Here is a 24,291-nt window from a genome sequence, read left to right as displayed (position 1 = left end):
TGAATGAGTAATCTGCAGGTAAGCAGATATTGCTGCGAGATGTATTTTTATGGAAGAGAAAGCTAGATTTGATTTTTGTAAATGTAGTAAATATCCTACTACATCTTTTGGAGATGCATGCAATGGTTGGACTTGATTATTATGGCAGTAACAAACAAATCTTTTCCATTTACTTGCATAGCAGTGTCTAGTGGATGGTCTTCTAGCTTGTTTTATGACCCCCATACACTCTTGTGTAAGGTTTAAGTGTCCAAATTCTAGGATTTCAGGAGCCAAATTGCTAGATTCAGTGATGCTGGGTTTGGATGCCTGATCTGTTTGTGTTGTGTTAACAGATCTGGCCTGTTGGGTAGTTTGACATGAGGTACTACTGACAGGTCTAGTAGTGTGGTATACCAAGGTTGTCTTGCCCATGTTGGTGCTATTAGTATGAGTTTGTTTTGACTCAATCTGCTTACTAGATATGGAAGGAGAGGGGGAAAAGCGTATGCAAATATCCCTGACCAATTCATCCATAGAGTATTGCCTTGAGATTCGCGGTGTGGGTACCTGGATGCGAAGTTTCGGCATTTTGCGTTTTCTTTTGTTGCAAATAGATCTATTTGAAGTGTTCCCCAAATTTGGAAGTAAGTGTTCAGGATTTGGGGGTGAATTTCCCATTCGTGGACCTGTTGGTGATCCCGAGAGAGATTGTCTGCTAGCTGGTTCTGGATCCCTGGAATAAACTATTAGGCGAATGTGGTTGTGAATTGCCCAATGCCATATTTTTTGTGTTAGGAGACACAACTGTGTCGAGTGTGTTCCCCCCTGTTTGTTTAAATAATACATTGTCGTCATGTTGTCTGTTTTGACAAGAATGTATTTGTGGGTTAACATTGGTTGGAATGCTTTCAACGCTAGAAATACTGCTAACAATTCTAGGTGATTTACATGAAACTTTCTTTGATGTACGTCCCATTGTCCTTGTATGCTGTGTTGATTGAGGTGTGCTCCCCACCCTGTCATGGAAGCATCTGTTATTACGTGTTGTGGCACTGGGTCTTGGAAAGGCCACCCTTTGTTTAAATTGGTACTGTTCCACCATAGAAGCGAGATGTATGTTTGGCGGTCTATCAACACCAGATCTAGAAGTTGACCCTGTGCATGTGACCATTGTGATGCTAGGCACTGTTGTAAGGGCCGCATGTGCAATCTTGCGTTTGGGACAATGGCTATGCATGAGGACATCATGCCTAGGAGTTTTAATACCATCTTTGCGTGTATCTTTTGTGTTGGATACATAGCTTGTATCACCTTGTGAACATTTTGAACCCTTTGTGGACTTGGAGTGGCCATCCCTTTTGTTGTGTTGATTGTCGCTCCTAAGTATTGCTGTGTTCGACGAGGCAAAAGGTGTGACTTTGCATAGATGGAGAAACCTAGTTTGTAAAGGGTTTGTATAACATAATCTGTGTGGTGTGAACACTTTGTTAGCGAGTTGGTTTTGATTAACCAATCGTCTAGGTACGGAAACACGTGTATTTGCTGCCTCCTGATATGTGCAGCTACTACTGCTAGACATTTTGTAAAGACTCTTGGTGCTGTTGTTATTCCGAATGGCAACACTTTGAATTGGTAATGTATTCCTTTGAATACGAACCTTAGGTATTTCCTGTGCGAGGGATGTATCGGTATATGGAAATACGCGTCTTTTAGATCTAACGTTGTCATGTAGTCTTGCTGTTTCAGTAGTGGTATTACGTCTTGTAACGTGACCATGTGAAAGTGGTCTGATTTGATTTAGGTGTTTAGTGTTCTGAGATCTAATATTGGTCTCAGAGTTTCGTCCTTTTTTGGTATCAGAAAGTACAGCGAGTAAACTCCTGTGTTCTTTTGTGTTTTTGGTACTAATTCTATTGCGTCTTTTTGCAGTAATGCTTGAACTTCTAGTCCTAGAAGGTCTATATGTTGTTTTGACATAGTGTGTTTTTGGTGGGACATTTGGAGGGAGTTGGAGAAATTCTATGCAATAACCATGTTGGATAATTGCTAAGACCCAAGTGTCTGTTGTTATTTCTTCCCATGATTTGTGGAACTGGCTTAGTCTTCCCCCCACTGGTGTTGTGTGAAGGGGTTGTGTGACCTGTGAGTCACTGTTTATTTGGAGGGTTTTTTGGACCTTGAAACTTTCCCCGGTTTCTTGGGAATTGGCCCCCTTTGTATTGGCCCCGAAAGCCACCCCTTTGATATTGTCCCTGGTAGGGAGGTGGTCTTGGTTGTGAGGTGCTGGCTTCTGTGGCTGGACCTCGAAACCCTCCTCTGAAAGTAGTTTTGCAAAATGTGCCAAATGTGCCTCTGCCCTGCGGGGAATAGTGTGCCCATGGCTTTAGCTGTGTCAGTGTCCTTTTTTAATTTTTCAATTGCAGTGTCCTCTTCTGGGCCAAACAATTGCTGTTCATTGAACGGCATATTGAGCACCTCCTGTTGTATCTCAGGTTTGAAGCCGGATGTGCGCAACCATGCGTGCCTCCTTATTGTTACAGCAGTATTTATTGTTCTTGCAGCTGTATCTGCTGCATCCATAGAAGAACGGATTTGGTTGTTGGATATATTCTGTCCCTCTTCAACCACTTGTTTTGCCCGTTTCTGGAATTCTTTGGGGAGGTGCTCGATGAGATGCTGCATCTCGTCCCGATGGGCTCGGTCATATCGCGCTAGGAGTGCTTGCGAGTTAGCGATGCGCCATGGATTTGCAGCTTGTGCTGCAACCCTTTTCCCCGCTGCATCAAACTTGCGGCTCTCCTTGTCAGGAGGTGATGCGTCGCCTGATGTGTGCGAGTTGGCTCTTTTACGAGCTGCTGCTCCTACGACAACTGAATCTGGTGTCAGTTGTGATGTAATAAAAGCAGGGTCTGTGGGCGGTGCCTTGTATTTCTTCTCCACCCTTGGAGTTATTGCTCTGCTTTTAACTGGCTCCTTAAAAATTTGTTTAGCGTGCCTTAGCATTCCCGGGAGCATAGGAAGGCTTTGATAATTGCTATGGGTGGAGTATAGGGTGTTAAAGAGGAAGTCATCCTCGATAGGCTCTGAATGTAGCAATACATTATGAAACTCTGCTGCCCTAGCTACCACCTGTGCATATGCTGTACTGTCCTCAGGTGGTGAGGGCTTAGTGGGGTACGACTCAGGGCTATTGTCCGATACTGGAGCGTCATAGAGATCCCATGCGTCCTGATCATCTTGGCTCATGGTGGTATGTGCTGGTGGCGGAGTCTGTGCTTGCGATATATGAGTTGCCGGTGGTGGAGAGGGTGGTGGAGTTACCTTCTTTACCACTTTTGCTTGTGGTGTTTTTTCTTGTTGTTGGAAACCTAGTTTCCTTTTTCTTCTGATTGGGGGAAGAGTGCTGATCTTCCCTGTACCACTTTGTATAAAGATCCGCTTTTGCGTGTGATCTACATCTGTTGTTTGTAATTCCTCCTCAAATCTGTGTCTTTGTAGTTGGGAGGACAGTGATTGTTCCTCTGAGTAGGAACTGGCTTTCGGTACGGTTGCTGGGCGTTTTTGCACCGAAACCGTGTCTTTTGTTGTTTTCGGCTCCGACGAGATCTTTCTCTTTTTCGGTGTCGTACCCTCTCGGTGTCGACCATCTTCGGTGCCGCTATCTCGGTGCTGAGCAGCTTCGGTGCCACTGTCTCTGTGCCGAGCAGCCTCGGTGCCGCGGTCTCTGTGCCGACCCTTTTGTGCGGCACTTTCTCGGTCCCGAGATTGCTGCGTGCCTGTGTCTCGACCTGAGTCTGACGATCTCGGCACCAGCTCGCCCTTTTTCGGTGCCGATGGACGGTCACCTACTTTATGGGTTGAGCCATGGCCTGTTGGCAGTGGCGTCCCCTGGGCTTTGTCTGTTTTTTTGTGTGTTCTTTCTTTCGACGTCTTACTCACGGTTGGTTGCTCGTCGACGAATTCTTCTGATTCCGAATCGCGGATGGAGAAAGTTTCTTCTTCTTCCTCCTCGAACCCTTGTTGTCCTGTCGGCGTGGAAGCCATCTGTAACCTCCTGGCTCTTCGGTCCCTGAGCGTTTTTCTCGACCGAAACGTGCGACAGGCCTCACACGACTCTTCCTTGTGCTCGGGGGACAGGCACAAGTTACAGACCAAATGTTGGTCTGTATAAGGATATTTACTGTGGCATTTAGGACAGAATCGGAACGGGGTCCGTTCCATCAGTCTCGATGTTGCACGCGGTCGGGCCGACAAGGCCCCAACGGGGGATCGAAAATACCCCAAAGGGTTACCGGAGCTCTTTAAGGCTCGGTGTCGATTTGCCCTAACTATCCAGATACAGAACAAAACAATACCGACGAATTTTCCGTTGATTCTGACTAACTTTCCGACCCGAAACACGGAGCGAAAAGGAACACGTTCGAACCCGATGCCGGGAAAAAAAAAAAATCTAAGATGGAGTCGACGCCCATGCGCAATGGAACCAAAGTGGGAGGAGTCCCTCGGTCTCGTGACTCGAAAAGACTTCTTCGAAGAAAAAACAACTTTTAACACTCCGACCCAACACCAGACGGCGGACTATGCACAGCATGTGTATCTGCAGCTACACATGCCACCGAACATATATTTTTTGTGCATTTTATATATGCTCCGGAGTCCCCGCACAAGGGCGGGAATATTCAATGTTTATGACTATTGATGAGGAGAAAGAGAAAGGCGCAGAGAGAGAGAGAGAGAGACAGAGGCGGAGAGAGAGAGAGAGAGACAGAGGCGGAGAGAGAGAGAGAGAGAGAGACAGAGGCGGAGAGAGAGAGAGAGAGAGAGACAGAGGCAGAGAGAGAGAGAGAGAGAGAGAGAGAGAGAGAGAGAGAGAGGCGGAGAGAGAGAGAGAGGCAGAGGCGGAGAGAGAGAGAGAGACAGAGGCGGAGAGAGAGAGAGAGAGAGACAGAGGCGGAGAGAGAGAGAGAGAGACAGAGGCGGAGAGAGAGACAGAGGCGCAGGGAGAGAGACGGGGAGAGAGAGAGACGGGGGAGAGAGAGAGGGGAAGAGAGAGAGAGGGGAAGAGAGAGAGAGGGGAAGAGAGAGAGAGGGGAAGAGAGAGAGAGGGGAAGAGAGAGAGAGGGAAAGAGAGAGAGAGGGGAAGAGAGAGAGGGAAGGAGAGAGAGGGAAGGAGAGAGAGGGAAGGAGAGAGAGGGAAGGAGAGAGAGGGAAGGAGAGAGAGGGGAAGAGAGAGAGAGGGGAAGAGAGAGAGAGGGGAAGAGAGAGAGAGGGGAAGAGAGAGAGAGGGGAAGAGAGAGAGAGGGGAAGAGAGAGAGAGGGGAAGAGAGAGAGAGGGGAAGAGAGAGAGAGGGGAAGAGAGAGAGAGGGGAAGAGAGAGAGAGGGGAAGAGAGAGAGAGGGGAAGAGAGAGAGAGGGGAAGAGAGAGAGAGGGGAAGAGAGAGGGGAAGAGAGAGGGGAAGAGAGAGAGAGGGGAGAGAGAGAGAGGGGGGAGAGAGAGAGGGGGAGAGAGAGAGGGGGGAGAGAGAGGGGGGAGAGAGAGGGGGGAGAGAGAGGGGGGAGAGAGGGGGGAGAGAGAGGGGGGAGAGAGAGGGGGGAGAGAGAGGGGGGAGAGAGAGGGGGGAGAGAGAGGGGGGAGAGAGAGGGGGGAGAGAGAGGGGGGAGAGAGAGAGGGGGGAGAGAGAGGGGAGAGAGAGAGGGGGGAGAGAGAGGGGGGAGAGAGAGAGGGGGAGAGAGAGGGGGGGAGAGAGAGAGAGGGGGAGAGACAGGAAGGGGGGGGGGGGGGGGGGGGGGAAGAGACAGACCCAACTTCTACAATCACACTTTATATACTTACACTTACAGTAACACAAAGCCACAAGAAGCCTACAATGAAGGAGTCCTCCTGACCCGTTCAAAATTGATTTGCCCTAGACTCATCTTATGCCTTCTGGGAGATATAGTTCAAACTTGGCTGGGGTGAAAGTATACTCTTCCTAAAGACTGCAAAAGTGGAAACCAGTTCTGATGTTTCATAAGAGAATCAGAGGTCACTACGGGCTACCTATCAGAAATTACCATTGTCACATTGCTAGTAAGATTTAACTTGCTGGTTTGCCCCTCCAGAAACCAGCTCAACTTCCACAAAAGTTTAAGCCCCAACATGGAGAATTTCACTGTGACCAACACATAAATGCACCCGGCTGTCAAAAAGCCCTGTTGGATCCAGCCAGCAGAATCTCCCACAGACGAAATTCCACCAGAAGAATGACCAAGTAAGAAGGGTCTCTAATCAAACCGTCCTCCATCACAGTTGGTATCAACTCTGACCCAGGCTAATGGGACCAGAGTTTTGCTGCACCAACAGCAGATAACTCCAAACAAAACGAAAACAAAAAAAAAAGAAAAAGAAAAAAAAAAAAAAAAACCTTATTTTGAACCAGTAATTTGGCTCTTAGTAGTATTAATGGGAATGTCAACTAAATATGTAGAATCTAGCCATACAATTGGTAACTAAAGATTGGGGCCCAGTAGTGCCCTGCCTGGCTTTGTAAATCTGGCGTAACTTAAGGGAGTGCAAGTTGCTGCCTTGAGTTACACTGCGCTGGGAAGGAGGTATATTGATGTAGCATGACTGTTCCCACACATTAAACCTTTTATTCTGAAGCTTTTCCAGATTTACCAACACTGGTTGACCTGGGAATGCATCAGTGGTATGCCTTCCCAACAGAGCATTGAGAAGGAATGTTGCTTACCCTGTAAGCATGTTTGTGGCATACAGTGCTCTAGATTCACATTCTTTGCACACTCCTGCCATCTAGTGTTTGGTCTGGATGCACACAAGTTGTTTTTCTTCGAAGAATTCGTTTGAGTCACAAGGTAGAGCGGAGACTCCTCTTGGTGATAAGGCGCATGGGCATCAATTCCATTGTTCAACTTTTGCGCAGGTGGGCGAGTGGAATGAAGAGCAAGTGTAATTAATGAGATGCCCATGTGAAAAAGTAAAAAACGGCTAAAGTGTCCAGAGAGGAGGGTGGGAGCATTTGAAGCTACAGCACTACATGCCACAAACAGATGCTTACAGGGTAAATAACATTCGGTTCGAGGCATGTGTGGCTGCAGGTAAATGTGCTTTGCATAGACTGTAAAGCAGTCTACTTCATAACCTATGGCGTACCTGTGAGTGTTGCAGTTGTTTGAAAAAAAGTGTACGCAGCACCGCCTGACCTGCGCTGGCTTGTCAGAACATCCATATACAAACGTTTAGTGGAAGTGTAGTGTAGACCAAGAAGCTGCTCGGCATGTCAGCTACTGAAATGTTTTCTAGGAAAGCCATGGATACCATCCCCCCTTCTCTCTTCCCCCACCCCCGTCCGTGCTCTAGGAGGTGTAGGTAGAGTTTTTAGCTTTACTGTAACATGTTTGAATACACTTATCTGCCTATACCCGATTTGGATATAAGCTTCCCTTTATGAGGGAGGAAAAAGCAACAATAGTTTAGTTTTTCTGGAAATTTTAGTTATATTAATGTATAACTAAAGAGACCTTTTAACATCTAACGTTTGAAGAGGACACACTGCAACTTAGTAAGGTTAAAGGGGGTGGGGCAGGGATTTGAGAGAGAAGGCATCGATTGAAGTGAAAATAAAAACTTTAGGAAGGAATTTTTAGAGAACCATCCTGTCTGTGGAGCTATAAGAAAGGTTATTTCAAGATTAAAGCCTGGAGCTCTATAAGACGTCTAAGTTAGACAATAACAATTAATATGCCACTTTCCAAGAGAGGTACTGAAGGGGGTGTGTATGGAGGGGCTCAAATGGAGGGCCCATAAGTAGTCTAAGAATAATGTTAAGGTTCAAAAGGGTGCAGGCAGAACTGTTGTGGAATAACACTTCAGCAACTTTATGAAGGCTTTAATGGCAAGTATATTGAATAAAGATGTTTTGTCTATTCTGTAGAGAGGCAGCCATTGCAATCGTATAGTGAATGCCAGACCCAGATTTTGTAAATGAAGTAGTTAGCAGACAATGTCTTGACAGATGACTTTGAAATCATCAATATGTTTTGAATGACAAACCTTTTCATTTTTCCTGCGTAGCGTACTTGTGTGGTAGGTCTACAGTCCTCTAAGAATGGTCACACATTCAGGTGTTAAGTTGAGGTAACAGAACTATGGCCTCAGGGGCCAGATTGCTAAGGTATGAGTTTTGTGAAATGTGTGCCTGATTTCTTCATGATTCTGTGTGTGAAGGTCCAGCCTGTCGGGGAGCTTCTCGTGGAGAAGCTACAGAGGTCCAGAAACGTGAATCAGGGATGAGAGGCCAAACTGGGAGCCACTAGTGTTAGTGTGAAATGTTTGCCTGAGTCCTCAAGCCAGAAATGGAAGGAGAAGGGTGAAACTCAAAGGCAAGTATCCCTGAACAACTCCCCATTGTGCGTTGCCCTTGCCTTGGATAGTCAGTGCGGGAAACTGGAGGCAAAGTTTGGGCACGTGCGGTTGTGAACATGTCTGAGGGAAGCCCCCACCCCCCTATAGAAGGAAAGAAGTATGGGAGGACGACTTTGGGGTGAAATTCCCACTTGCGGACTTATTGCTGCAACCTGCTGAGGCGGTCTGCATAAACGTCTGTTCCCGGGAGGTATTCCACTAACAGGTGAATTTAAAGCCCATCTCCAAATGGTTTGAGATAGGCAAGATAATTGTACACTAGATCCTCTAACTGACCCTGTGACTACACTTGAGTTAAACATTCCTGTAACAGATGCATGTGTAGTTGGGCATAGGGTACTATGGCAATGCAGAAGGCCAACAGCCCTAAGATGCATGACTTTCCTCACTGGGTTGTTGATTTCTCTGAAAATGAGGCGTTTGAAAAATTAGGATCTGTGAAGTGTTGGGATAGGCTAATCCTATTGTGTTTAGAATAGCCCCTTGATATGGCTGAACCTATAGAGGGTGCAGGTGAGACTTTATAACGTTACTGGTGAACTCCAAGTGGTCAAGCAGATCTACTGTAACCTGAATGTATTGTTTACACTGTTGATGAGTGCTGGCTTTGACAAGCCAATCGTCCAGATTTGGAAATACGTGGACTTTGTCTGCATAGGTGGGCTGCTACCACCACTAGGCACGTAGTAAATACCTAGGGTGCAGTATTTACACCAAAAGGGAGGACTATGAGCTGAAAGTTAGCGACCCACCACAAACCGGAGATATTTGCGATGTACTGCGGATATTGGTATGTGGAAATAGGCATCCTTTAGGTCTAGTGTAACAATAAAGCTGTCCTTCTGGAGAAGTTGATCACATCTTGCAAGGTGACCATGTAGAAGTTCTGACAAGGTGTACTTTATTTAGGGGCCGGAGATCTAGGAATGACCGCAACAATGCACTCTTTTTGGGTATAGAGAGTATATCCGGGAGCCTTGGTTTTGTAGATGGATGGGTTTTATAGCTTCTTTGAGAAGAGCTTGGACTTCATGTTCCAGCGATAGCCTGTGCGTGAGGTGGAATGTTGGGAGATATGAAAGTGATCTCCAGACAAGTCACGTTGATAATGGCTTAACACTCACTGGTCTGATGTAATTGTCTGCCATGTGGGGGGATGAGGGAGGGGGAAATCCCTGTAACAGACCTCAGACAGGTGTTCTATTGGGTGCGGCAGAGGAAAATCATTGTTTAGTGGTGGATGCTGCTCCACATAAGGAGGCCCCTTACTGATACCTCTGGCACGATTGTCTCTGTAGGAGCCACAGTGGTAGCCCCTTGAGGTATGCAGGCCTTGATGACATTGGAAGGGGGAAAGCTTTGTGCCTCCATGCTAGCTGGGCCGGCAAAATGAGCACTGGGTAGTAGTGTTTGAATGCCACCCATTGCCTTTGCCGTCTTCATATATTTTGTTTTTTCCCCAGTGTGACATCCACTTGGGGGAAATCAAGGAGAGGTTTTGTCAAAGGGCATATTAAGTACATTGTTCTACTGGTTTAAAACCAGAGATCTGTAGCTTGTGCTGCGACTTTCCCCCACATCATCAATGCACTTGAGATCCTGGATGCGGAGTATTCTCCACTTGCTTGCGAGCTGGCACATTTGCGAGCAGTGGTAGTAACTAGCCTCCGATGTAAATGGGATCAGATGGGGAGGGTATATTTTGTCTACTCTGGATGTTATGACCCTAACTCTAACAGGAGGTTTATACATAGCTGCTGTGTGTCGAAGCATACCCTTTAACATAAGGGGATAGTGTGTGTGTGGCCCTATGAGTGCTGGAGGGGGTATCAAAGAGCAACTCTTCTTCTAATGGCTCTTTGTGCAGTTCCATGCAGCAGCTCTAGCTCCCAGGGGTCATCCTGTGATGGTATTCCAAAAGTGTGGTCTCCATCATACCCAGCAGTATCAGAATATGGAGACCTTTGGGGTGAAGTGTCTAATGGGTCTTCTATAGACTGTTGGTGGAGATGGAGGTTGCGAGGATGGTGGAAGAGGCAAAGGGCTGGTGGCTGTGTCCACTCTTTTCCCTGGTTTTGGTGGAACCAGTTTGCCAGAGCCCTTTGTTAAGTTAGCCTCCTTTTAGGTGGTGAAGGAGCTGGAGCCAAAGTTTTGGCAAGGATATGTCCGGTGTGAGGCTTGACGAGAATAAGTCTAACTGGACGCGCAGCAAAGAGTCTAAGGAGAATAGGCTTCACAGTTCTGTCGGAATCAGGCTTGGAACTCTGCTTCGAGAGTTTTGTATTGGGCACCGACGCGGCGCTGGAAGGGTTGACATGATGTAGCAGGGCAAGGGGTATCATACTTAAGTTGCTGAGCCAGTGCAACAGCCTCCGTTTCCTGATCGGCCTTGCGATTGGAGCCCAAACTGCCCTTGATGGAAAACACCTTCTTAATGCCTCTTCTTCAGCGTGTTCATGAGCAAAGATGTCTGAGACATCCTACATGTTCCTCCTCAACATTTTGAGGCGACACTTAACCGTCAAAGGGTTTTAGTCGAGTGGAAGGATTTACAGGCATCACCATCCGCTTCACTGTGTTCTGGTGACAAACATAGGTTACAGACCAAGTGTTGGTCAGTCCAGCGATACTTTGTGTGGCAAAGCAGGCAGTAACAGAAGGGTGACTATTCCTTTCCCAGCCAAACATTCTCATATGAATGTGATGGAGACTGAAGGAGTGCCCCAAAGGGTAAGGCCTTGCAGGGGCCACAGTCGAAGTGAACCGACCTGATAAATGATGGGGATGTAACTAGATACGCAGAAGGAAAATGAAACTGAAACAATAACTAATGGAATGGTGTTGCACAAACTGAAAGGCGAACTGTGACGGAGTCAAAACAGCACAGGCACATACGTCCCAACCAGACAGCAGAAAGAAAAATACAACAATAGAGTTGATGCCCATGCACATTATCACCAAGAGGAGTCACTACATCATGACGCAAAAGAGCTCCTCCAAGAAAAACAACTTGCACACATCGGGGCCCAACACTAGATAGGAGTATGTAGAGCATGTGTATCTACAGCCACATATCCCTTGAATAACTCTGCTTGTTTCCTTTTCAAGCCTACTGCACTCTGGAACACACTTGGAAAGAGAAATGCTTCTAAGAATTGTTTTCATGCAGAAAGAAATACCGTTCTGAACAAAAGCAGTCCTCCGCCTTAACGCAGGCACCCTTGCACCACAGCACAAGGGTGCTTGCCATTGGCAGCAGATTGTGGCCAATGCAAGCAGAGGGCATTTGTGCCATACTATGATAGATCTGGTATACTTCTGCCCTTTGATGCAGTGCTGCAAGTTGTCCTGCTACGTTGCATGGGGAACAAGGTTTAAGGGGGGGTGGGGGGGGTTGTAGAAAGCGAGGAAGATGTGCCAAACGCTATACCATAAAATCTTAATTCTATTTTACATCTAGGAGTGCATGGATTTCGTTACAAGCTGTGGGTAAAGGCTACCTGGAAAGTGGGTGCCCGTGCCCCAGCCCAAAAAAAAAAAAAACACACAAGAACTGCTAATTTGTAGAATGCATGACCTAAAACACAGCATAAGCAGCTTTCTCAAACTCTTGCTTAAATGGAACAGGAGTAGATCTGACCTGTGATAAAGAGGATACTGGAGTAGGACAGACCTTGAAGGCAGACTTTACAGGAGCACCCTCAACTTCAACGTGCAACCCCACGCAAGTACTCTACTTCCAGTGCAATGAGTTGGTGTCAAAGCCCAGCAGGGAAGACACGCTCGGTCTCTTGTTGCAATGGTATAGCTTCACAATCAGAAGGCCGAACACTCATGTGTTAAGGAATGAAAATTATGTTCACAGCAACTGTCAAGACCGCTCTGTCCATCCCCTTGAAACAGAAATGGAGTGGTCACCTACATCAGTCTCTAACATTCAGTGACCAAGGGGTTATAGGGCCCTCTTCTTTTCCAACAACGTATTACAAGAGCACCTTCCAAGGTGGTTAACCAGTCAGGACACCTGGCTTCCTTTTATAACTAAAAATGTACCCATTTCCACCCAGACTGGTCGCATAGTAGACCTAAAGCGGGGTTGAATTTTGGAAGGGTTTTTAAAAGCACAACATCCATAATGAAACACATATTCTTTCACACCCACAACCCCGACAAATTAACTGTGGGGTCCCCCAACAACCTAGTCTGAAAGAATCACAAAACTGTTTCATGTATGAAATGGGCACATACCATTAACACAGCCATTTGAAATCGTGCTCGTGGTGTTCTCATTGGTGCAATGAAAGTCCAGCAATCCTCCTGTGGATCATAGCATTCAACTGTACGGAGACACTCTTCCCGGTTGTAACCGCCTGAATTACAAAAATAAAGGTTATGTTCATGTATCAATCCGATGACATTGCACACTTCAAAACAGTACATGCCCAAGAAAGAAAAGTTTTAGCACAAGGGCTCCGATTATGTGACTGAGACAAGCTTGCTTCACCTTCTCTTGCTATTGTAGGTGTCAAAAAAAAAAAAAAAATTAATCTAGGGGAAGAATCAAGTGACTGAATAGAGGGCCAGGTGTTTGAAGGGACATGTGTAAGCTTCAAAATGTTAGGCTATTTAGTAGGGAGTAAAATACTGTGTTGCACAACCCACACGTCAGGAAAAAGAGGGGTTGGGACAATGGGCCATCGGATTAACAGATATCAAACACACAGTATGTTAATTTCACTAACTGTATAGATGCGCAGGCCCCTTTTCAATACACACCTGCAGCTACTAGCTTGCCATTCAGTTCCGCAGTTCCTAGTCCAGCTCGAGCGTACTGCATGGGGGACATGGCCTTCTCAACAGGGTCTGGCTGCATCTCAAAACTTAAGCTTTTGAGCAAACGTGGAGTACTGGAAGGGGAGCTTTGAGGACTGTTGCGTCCATGGAGGAAAATCACACACAGAACGCCTTTCAAGACAGCAAGACACAGGTAGGTGTTGCCTGAAAACAAAACAAATTCGTTAGGTTTCCAAAGAATGATGTATGGTTCATAGAGTGAGGAGTGCGGACACATTAGCTGAGTGTCATTCATATACATTCATGTTAAGGAGGAATGGAGCATGAAATTATTAACAGGGTTCTAATCAAGAACATGCCACCTTTGATTATTCCGAATTTTCATAGCACAACTACTCTGGGAGAGTGGGATTCTGGTTTACAAGTTTTTGGACACAAATCCAGTTCACGGTGTATCTGAACAGGTCTGTTGCTTACCCCTACTCAAATACAACCAGAAGAAAGCAGGTCATCAAACACCAGTAAAAGGATTTCAGATCAACAAGTATCACCAATTTAGACCTGAAAGGACTACATAACCAGTGCATCGGCTTTAAAAACTATGCGAAAAAAAATTCTAGCCCACCCACATATTTCACTTTGTCAAACAGTAGATAATTTGAGGCCATGTTACTTCCTAGTAAAGAGATTATCTTGGACTCGGGCCTCTGTTCATCAGGGAGGATGGTTGCATGCAAATGAATGCTCATCTCACTATATATATATATATATATATATATATATATATATATATATATATATATATATATATATATATATATACATACATACATACACATACATATATATACACACACACACACACACAAAGCCTAAGAAAAAATGCACTTCAGACTTTGGCTTACAGATTAATCAATTCAAAATACTATCTTCCATGAGACTGTCATGGCTATGTCAGAACATGAAGGACGCAAGCACGTTCCAGGGTGGAGCTGGTAACCAGAATGTATCGCCTCTTCAGAAAGTCTCCAAAAGAGGAGCACGAACGCTTGGTCGTTTCCAAAATGGCAATACAGTCAAGGAATCTTCATAAATGACTACTGAAAACCACTACTTACTAGGGAGTGGGGGGAGGGGGGGGGGGGGGCATTTTAGTAACGTTTGCAAGGGATGTAAATATCAAAAGCAGAACCATTCCTTCACTCTGCTTATGTGAGCAAGCACGGGATTATTTAAACATGTAAAGGAGCGACTGTGACTACCCAATGCAGATAAGATCGTTGCTGGTATTAGCCGTGAAAAGGGGAGCTATCCTCGCACCCACATATTACACCAAAGAGTATACAGATTGACTTTGATGGTCTCCCAGAAGACTTAGAAAAGGCTCCGTCTTGGACCTTGGGTCCATTTTCCTACGGTAACAAGTTTCACTCTAGAGTAAGTATTTATAATTAGTTGAAGTTACTTGTGGAATTTATTTCTAGCCTGCGGTGATTTCAACCGAGATCTTTGATGCACTGCCTCATCCTCCTCTGAGAGCCGCTAGCAAATAGTCTATGACTATTCTTAAACGCCTCTGCGGGCCTCTAACCAAAGGAATAAAGCTCGAGTCCATAGATCTGGTTGTGACTATTAAACTCTTAAAGTCGATAGTGTATTTAAAATAAACATTTATCACGATGAAAATGACGAATTTCACCAAGAGCTCATTTCACGAGCTGGAAAAAACCTTACATCACCAGCAGGAAAAGGACCTTACAAATAAATAGTCAAAGTAACTGTTTCAAACATTTAGTCTTCTTTAAAAATGACTAGTTTTGCACCAGGAAATCCCAGCACAATCTATCATGAGGAGGATATGAAAGACTACATGCATTAACTATCAGACTGCGCTAAGAAGTCAGCGTTTCAAATCCAAATATTGGAAAGTATTAAAGCTGGAACACACACACAAAAAAAAAAAAAAAAAAAAAAAAAAAAAAAAAAAAAAAAAAAAAAAAAAACTTACTTGAGGTCTTTTCCGAGGCAATGATTTTCCATTCGCGTTTGGGGCTGTGCATCACAGCATTTGGAGAATGGCTTCCCGAGGAACTGCTACTTATATGCTTGTCGTTTTCACGCAGTGGCTTTTTCTGTAAAATCAAAAGGCAGCTACAGAAACCTATCCATAGACCACACCTTGAATTACCTTTACTCCACTGAGTGAACCCATATCACCACTAAAATGTATTCTTAACCTCAATTTAAAACAAATTTCCAGTACCAAATTTATAGCACACCTAAATACACTACAGTGAAACTAACCGACCTCAAAAGCCTCATTATATAACAAGGCAGTCTAAAAGATGTTCAATTTGGCCCATACTTAAAAAGTAATTAGCCTAAAGAATAAACTACCTCGAGTACAGGCATTTGCTAACCCATAGTGCTGGTAAAGCAAAGTCACTAAATGTGCAGATTTGTACAGAAACATTTGTTGTGCCAAGTCTTACTCAGAATCCTTGCAGTGGATGAATGTTTTCAGGAAACTTTTATAGCAATGCCTGTTTGGCTGCAATATGCCCGTTCAACTACTTTATCAGGACTTTAGTATACACATGAAATAGCTCAAACCAGAAAGTGGTAAAAACAGGAGACTTAAGATCAGGACTTCAGTAATTAAGATTACTGCTACACATTCAAAAGTGAGGAAATAGTAAATAGAAAAAAGTCCCAATGAACTGCACAAATATACCATAAACTAGCCATATGACAATCGTGCAACATCTGCAAGTCCCCTTCATCTAATCAGATGTAACATGGAGGAAGCTCGATTGTTAGGCAATACTCCAGTTCCTATCTTAGAACGCATACGGTCATCTAGCAAAAGTCCAACAAGAAACTAATTCTCACCCAGGACTTTTAGAAGCAGCAGAGATCAGACATGGTACTTAATATCGAAACTATCTTCCAGTTCCTGGCTCCAGAAACTTAAAATTTACATTAATAAAGAAATATTCAGAATCGGGTTCTGTCTGGAGTACTTTAACCTGCCAAGCAATGTTTGTGTGAGGATTAAAAAAAAAAAAAAAAAAAAAAAAAACACATGCATGGAGTGTGGGGTGAGCAAAAAAAATAATTTAACAAAAATTGGTCAATATTTTTTTTAATCAGAAATAAAATTACTTCCATTAAGAAAGTTCTTGGTGTGAGGAGAAAATAAGTGTTATTTATAGGGTAGACGAGGGGCTGTGCTGCAAAATACGGTCCAGAACAAGTTCATACAACTTTAATGCACTGTCACTTAAGTGGCTTGTACCGGACGTTGGAATCAGCTTATTTGGTTTACTTTTCTTGTACATAACTTAAAGCACACAATGTAATTTTGCTTGGTTTGCAGTTGTGTTACATTGTTACTCCCAGTCCTACGCCAACTAAAGTGAGGATACTGGAATATTTCAAAGAGCACAATAGCCATCCCCAAGTATAGCTAAACGTAAACCTCCCAGATGACCGGGTTTAGGTGGTGACACGCACGGCACCAACTTGAACAGAATGTAAAGAAGCGATGTGGCCACTAAGATAGTGAATTAGATTTCTTCAGGTACCTTCATTTGCATTCCTGCTCGAAGCAGCTATAACCTACAACCATAAAGCTTTAAAAGAAATAGTAGACACGGTCTTAATTCCAGGCACAGTGTTCAATGCTGATCATCTGTTCTGCCTATACGGCAAGACCAGACAACAACAACAACAAAAAAAAACAAAAAAAACTTGTTTCGTCTTCAAGACTGTACTATCAAAATTCAAACTGCCAAAGCATGTTGTGACGTGTTATTTGGAAACCTCGACTATAACCCACGTCATCTAAGTGCCAGACATTACATCTTTGTGGGGTCACTTATCAATTGTTGATTCTAGTTAGCCAGAAAGTTACCCCTAGGCTGACGTCGAGTCAGGAATTTTAGAGCTTTTGGACTAGAGACCATAATTCATTACTGTTTAGGAGGAGTTAGAACTTCACCACTGAAGCCTTCTCTAGCTTTGGAGACGTTACAGTTTCAATTTATTACTTCCACGGCAAAGGAATGTATTTTACAGTATTAGCTTTATTAGTTAAGTTTTTGAACACTAAACCAGTTAGCTTCACTGGTAGTCACAGTAAGGAGCCAAAGAAATGAGTACATTTTAGGCGATCTAAGTGACCACCGCCAGCAAAACTGGCCAATTTGCCAGGTGAATTGAGGACAAACATTCACTACAGAAGTTACAGTACTGCAGCCCGTGGTGACCACTGGAAATGAGAAAGTTTGCTGAATTAATGGATTTGTTTTGGAAAACTATAGGCCAAATATTAAGCAGAAAACAAATTGGAAAAGGGCGATTGCCGAAGCAAACTTTGCTCTTTAAATTCATAAACTTTAGGTGTGCTATAAAATGTTCTAGAAACCCGTTACCCATTGTTACCTCAAGGGTGTGCACTCTGTACCTGCACAAACTGAATGTGGTCATCACAGCCAAACACTTCGGTTTGTTCATCTAGCAGATTCCCATCAAGCAGCTTGTGATCAGCTGAGTAGTACAACGTTTGAACCTGCAAAACAGCAACAGAACACCCATGTGGCTGCTGTAACCATGGCTACCAAACGAGATTACGCAAACCCCAAGAGGTAATCTCAGTGCCGCTTTCGTCGCTCCGGCAGAAATCTAGTTGAATCACAGGATTAAAAAGGGAAGCAGATGGCATGGTTTAACATCTTCAGATACTTGGATGCGGCTCCTCGGTTTGACTAGCTGTAAATATTCTACGAATGTTTAAGGATTTTCAGTACAAGAGAAAATTGAAAAAATTAAAGTGTTTAAATATACATGCTCACAAGTTAACTGCGGTTGTCACCAAGTACAGCATTGCACCCTTCATTCTTAACAGGTCTGCATTAACCAGTGATCTCGCTCCCAATGGTGGGATTTTGATATCCAACATTCAGTGGTGTTTCAGTTGGTGCACTACAGTAGATCATGGAAAAAAAATCTAGAGCATCTGACTTGTAAGGGAGTCAGTACCAATTGTTGAGTTAGGAGGGAGGGGAGGCAGTTTAAAAACATAAGACCTCAGTGATTGATGGGAGCCATGAATACTGCTGGAAATCAAAAATATAACAAGGTGGGAGGAGATTTCAGGATACAAACTCATTTTACATATTATCTTTACATTAATCCGAAGGAACGTGTCTGCACAGGGCGTTGGTTATATGTGCAATTGAGATATTCAAGTTCCGAATTTTTTTTTTGGGGTACTTTGACAGTCACCGCTTCCAATGCTGCTCTATGAAATATGATTGGGAAATAGTTTACCATTGTTCCTAAAAGGCGCAAAACAACTGATCTACCTAGTCGGGTTTACCAATGTAATACTTAACCACATCCAAGATGGCAGGAACAGAAACACTAGAACCCAATACGACGGGTCCAGCTTGCCGAATCAAGGGGAGGAGAAATTCAGAGACAAAAACTACTATAATTCTAGCTTTCAGTCATGACATTAAAATAGGTATGAAGAGCAGCTTGAAATGAGCTGCAAGTGCAAATAGAAGACACTAGCAAATAAGATACATAAAAGGCCCTACTGATGGACATACACCTGAATCCTTCAGCTTTGCTCACCAGAATCTTACTAACAGGCACGCTGCTATCACATAACTACAGAAGTTGAATGACTAAAACATTTAGGAAACCAAACCTACACCCGTGATTTTCAGCACTTCCGAGACAGCGCCAAAGAACTAATTTGAACATAGCCCATCATAAAATGGCTACTGAAGACAAAGCCCCATTTGGTTGGTGCTGCAATTCAAACCATTTTCCTGAAAAAGGCACAACTTCTATCTCGAAGCGGTAGCAACTTCAGTCTTCTTTATACTGCTGCAGTGTGCCTCTAAATCTAAAAAATGTAATAGAAGCTTTTACATTTATCATGCCGGCACCAGCCAAGAAGTAAATCCTTAACTAATACAAAACACCATTTCTAGGTGTTGGTAGGAGGCTGCCTTGCTAAAAACGTACAGCTTCACACACTAAGTGGTGTAGTAACAGCTTAGAGACACCGAATGTTTAAGCACACTAAGGGACATTGTTTAAGTGCAATACTATTGCTTAATGTGGCCACGTTCTCACCGAAACGTTTATGTACCTAAACCTCTAGATGAATACTTGCTAATAAGTGCTTATAAATGTGCTATTCAACAGACCAATGCATATGAAGTGTACAATCAAGGACACAACAAAAAGTGATGTTCAGTCTTGACTCGGTTGAACAGGAATAGTCCAAACAAAACTGTCAGGCCAGACTGCCCTTAGTGAGACAGATATGTTCAGATGCGGGTCCTGCACACACTACCACTAGAACCAAGCAATACCAGACTGCAGAGCCCTAATGAGGGTGAAACCGGTCTTTGGTGGTTTGTGTTCTGGTTCAGGGAGAGCCTGGCAAATTGGACTGTTCTTACTGGAAGCAGGGCCAACACCTATTTCCACTGGGCTTGTTTCAAGACCGAGATGGCATGGTGTGCAAAATAACGATGGACTGGGATGCAGCACCGAGTATTTACCCGTGGCTGAGATTAAAACATTTTACCCATCTCTTATTTTTCATACTTCAGGATGAAGTGTACATCGGCAGTTAAACCTACATAAGTTTGAGCATTTTGCATTTGGTGGATTTCAGATTTTGGAAGCTCAGTTAAGACTAACACCGGCATCTGGCCTGAAGTAGTGTTTTTATCATGCTGTGAAGAAACCCTCAACTGCAAATTCATTTTTTTAAATTCCCTCTTCGAGTCTTGGAAATATTGGAGTAGGATTTTTTTTTAGAGTAACAAAAGCCACACTACAGACACTAGCCCACTTCCAACGAGTTCGGACAACCATTTTACCAATCTAGATTCACAGGTAGCAAATTTAACTGTCAATGAAAGAACAAAAAGGACCTTGAAAGTCTTAAAGCACATATTACCAATTCCAAAAACAAAAAACAAAAAACAAAAAACAAAAAAAAAAAAAACAACCCTGTTACAGAGACTTCTCCCTCAGGCTTGTGGTTTTACAGATACGTAAACCCAAGCACAGTCCAGAACAAACTAAGATTTCCCATTTAGGAGTACACAATTAAAATAATCATCTTTCTCTGCCCACAGTGGATTTTCTTAGGAGAACTGGGGCAGGACTGCTGCTTCTTTACGTGTCAATACCCTTGAGATTTCTTGCTGCTTCTTCAGTCTTGGATATCCTAGTTTTGTTAATAAACCTATGGGGAGATAAACCAATGGGGAGGAACAACCGTTAGAAGCCATTACCTACTTTAAGTATCAAGTATATACCTGTTGAAAGAAAGAAAAAAAAAAAAAAAAATGCACATTTTTGCACGACTGTCTCAAAACGTTATTTACAGATAATTTGAAGTTTACACATTACGTGGGAAATTGTAAAAGAAAGTAAACGGCCAGACTGAGAGGTGCATTCAGCTCACCTGGAAACCCCCCAGTTGCTCAGCTTAGGGGTACCTATAGTAAAACGTAAGTTCTTTAGGGTAATGAATAAAGAAAAAAAATGTTTGTTTTTTTAAATTAAAAAATAAAAAGCACACAAAAAGGGCAACCTTTACAATAACCATCTTTATACATATTTTGACATGTTCATTCAAAAGCCATCATGCCTGCCCACTCCCACTCCATTGAAACAAACCTCTTGCATTAGATCTTCCAAGCGGTCTCCATTCTCCCAAATGCTGCGCTGCACCCAGTTGATTACCTTTGTGTACAATTTTCCATTACTAGGAAGGCAGACATTATCTTCAAGCATAACCTCCAGCTGTGGATAAACAAAAACACACCAAATTAAGACGTTAGTACATCCCTGAAAGCCGTGTCTTCATACAAAATGCTAAACACGGATTAGTAAGTTATCTATGACCCAGTATCAGTCATGATGCTTCTGTGTTGTGTTCAAGAAGTAGGGTTCAGGGCAGTGGTTCCGATCTAAAAGATGCCTCAAAATATGGGTGGGTGTAAACTTCTTTGGCTGCTCCAATACTCTACCTCTTGCTATGCATTTATGGTTCAAATCAATTGTGAGGAACTATAACTGCCTGTCTTGGATTTCTGAGGGAGTAGCCTGGCTCGCAAGGTATAGGAACTTGCTCAGCTTAATACTTCTAGACAATTCTGTTAACTACATAGAATAAGACCCTAGGTTTTCCTCTTTTTAGTAAATCCGAAACCAAATTTTCCTGAGGAAGACAACCGGAGAGGGGAAATATGCTTAGTGAGTTCCCTCTACTATGCAAATGATACAGGGACTAAGGTCATTTGTGATTACTCGGTGACAATTTCTATATTTAAAGCAGTAGTATGCAATTCCAAACCAAAAAGTAGGTTTCCCCAGGGAAATGTCCATGAAAAAAAATGAATATTCCTCTGTAGACCATGTGACGGTGGAAAGAATAACCAAAATACAAGTCAATAATCAAGTATTTGCCTAGATAGTTAGTCTTGCACTCATTGATTGAGCACAACTAAAAAAGGTTGACTGCAAACAGCTTCTCCCCAGTCAATAAGGACAGAAGTGCCGAAGATAATATGGAGTGTTAAGTAAAAAATTATTCCAAGCCTGATTTTTTTATTTTTATTTCCCAACAAAAAAGTACCTTTAATCGCGGAAGTTTGAGAAAGTCCTCTTGCTCTGAAATCTGCAGAAGATGTTCTTGGATGTAACTATCAATCTTATTTAACAGGCGCCAATCTCCCATACAACTGACAAAGTTCCGATAACAAATGCAACTTTGAGAATCCATCTTAGATAGTAAATAATCGCCACACACCTTGTAAGAATAAAGGAATTTGGGTTAATTTCACTTCATTGTCCCCAAATTGTACATAGTCTAGGTACAAGATATATATATATATAAAATATATTTTAAATAAAACTGGTCCAGCACCTCACCCCTCAAGAATTGCTTGTAGGGGGGAGGAACAAACAAAACACACAAAAAAAAGCTACTACCCAATGAAACCTTATTGATCATCATTTCAGGACACTGCTACAACTGTAACCCATCCCCTACCTTACCTTTAAGCTACCATGTAGTAATTAGGCTACTTAAACCTTTTATCATTTTAGCAGAAAGCTTTTAAAAAGTTAAATACCTGCTTTACTCTGTCCATTTTCAACTTCTTAGCTGCAGAGTACACGTCTCTTACAAGATCTTTGTCTGCTTTTAGTCTACAGTTGAGAATAGAAGATAAGTCTTAAGAAAAATAGAAGGCTCACTAAATGTGGGGGTAAGTTTCACAATATAAATATTTACTTACTGTGCAGTGTAGGCATAATTTAGTAGGACCTCCACGGCTTCCGGATTAAGGTCTTCAAATTTAACATGAGAAACACCATGGGAATCATTATCACCATTGAAGATTTCAAACAAAAAGGGACTGCAGCAAGCAAGAACTGCTCTGTGTGCCAGCATTTCATGACCACATACCTTTAAAACAAATTAATTCAAATTGGTGCACGCAACAAGGACACAGCTGTCATGCGCAAAGATTTAATACCAATTACATAAAGGATGACAGAGCCAATTGAAACTTCAGGAACCCATGGAAAAACAAACAAACAAAAAAAAAAAAAAAAACCCACACACATACTCAACTCCTACATATTATAGGCCAGGATCTAATACAAGTCGCTTTAGTCTCAGATGTGGTGGTATTATTGCGATTAAAGAAAAAAAAACTGCTCGCGAGCCTGGGGCGAATGTGAAGTGCCTTCCTATGTGGACCTGCTGACTGCCCATTTCCTAAATCACCAAGAACCTCAAATCAGTTAGATATCTCACTGAGGGCTGTCTGAACAATCAGTCATCAAGAAAAGCTTAGCATCTATTAAAGTGGCATTACAATATTAAGAAAATACCCTTTAACACCAAGCATAACCTTCAATGATAGTTAAATGTACAGTTAAGACAACAGCACCGACAACTTCCACCACTAACCAAAAGTTATTTCTCTTCTCCTATAGCAAGCATAGAGTACAAGACCAGGAATAAAAAATAAAAAAATAACTAAGGATTAACCAAAGTAAACACTATTGTGGAAGTGGTAGAATAAAGCGGTCCAAGGAGGAGGAAAAAAAAAAAAATAATAATAACTTCCGGGTTTATGCATAGCAGATCATAAATAAGCCCCCATTTTACCAGGAATCAAAACGTAATATGTGCGAAGCAACTGGGCAACAGCTGATCTCAAAAAAGCTCACCAGGAGGCTGCAGACCATTAAGAACTTGGCATAATCACTCAACCTCCCACAATGCACACATCACACATGAAGGAGCTCCACTGGCTCCTCATGCACCAACAAGCACAATTCAAAATCCCCACCCACACTTTCAGGGCACTACATAGCACTGGCCCAGCATTTCTCAAAAATCTCATCTGCTTTCACAAACCTTTCAGACACCTCCACCTGTCCGGATTCCTACTCACACAAACCCCATGCAAACGAAACAACAGATATAGTTGTCGAGCAAAAATGTTATGAACTACTGCTAAATTTACTGCAGGACCTAAAGCTGTAAAATAAATTTAAAAAATGAATATTACGCCAACAAGATAATATGCTAACATAAGTAGCAGCTGTTCAAGTCTCAAATGTGGCAAAACAATGTGAGCAATGAATGAATTAAAATACAAGTGGATCGAATTTGAGTTTTTGTTTTAAGTTAAATTGTACCAAAAGTAAGACAACTACTAAATATAACCTAAAATAAAGTCAATTTCAATTAGAAACAAATGTAAGGTAATGTTTTACATCTATTTCTGAGCAGACAATCAAGATGCTGAACTGTTACTAAAACAGAAAAAACTGACAATTTGTTATCATTTAGAATATAGTTTGTTGCACACTTGTTTATGAATTCCATGTGGTAAGCATGAAGATTAACCCTACAGAAGGACTGAATGAGAAAATATCAACCTTTATCCTCTAGAGTTTTGTTGACGGAGCCTTATGTCAATGGAAGGTTGTGGCCATGATAAGTCAAAAACCTAACTCATTCCAAG

At 42.9% G+C, this 24,291-nt stretch overlaps 1 protein-coding gene across 1 annotated transcript in view; it reads right to left on the bottom strand.

Annotated features, from left to right (window-relative positions):
* Positions 1-24,291, bottom strand: part of IVNS1ABP (influenza virus NS1A binding protein) — a 62,580-nt gene that overhangs the window by 27,975 nt on the left and 10,314 nt on the right. Inside the window, exons 4-11 of the mRNA XM_069232007.1 lie at positions 22,546-22,715; positions 22,381-22,456; positions 21,882-22,055; positions 20,921-21,046; positions 17,670-17,774; positions 15,210-15,333; positions 13,184-13,405; positions 12,656-12,777 (exon numbers count right to left, since the gene is read on the bottom strand). Coding sequence (XP_069088108.1) covers positions 12,656-12,777; positions 13,184-13,405; positions 15,210-15,333; positions 17,670-17,774; positions 20,921-21,046; positions 21,882-22,055; positions 22,381-22,456; positions 22,546-22,715 — 1,119 coding nt within the window. The remainder of the gene's footprint in view (positions 1-12,655; positions 12,778-13,183; positions 13,406-15,209; positions 15,334-17,669; positions 17,775-20,920; positions 21,047-21,881; positions 22,056-22,380; positions 22,457-22,545; positions 22,716-24,291) is intronic.

This window comes from Pleurodeles waltl, chromosome 4_2 (assembly GCF_031143425.1).
Source record: "Pleurodeles waltl isolate 20211129_DDA chromosome 4_2, aPleWal1.hap1.20221129, whole genome shotgun sequence".
Lineage (NCBI taxonomy): Eukaryota > Metazoa > Chordata > Amphibia > Caudata > Salamandridae > Pleurodeles > Pleurodeles waltl.
Note: the sequence above shows the minus strand (reverse complement) of the source record. Positions and strands in the feature narration are given on the sequence as shown.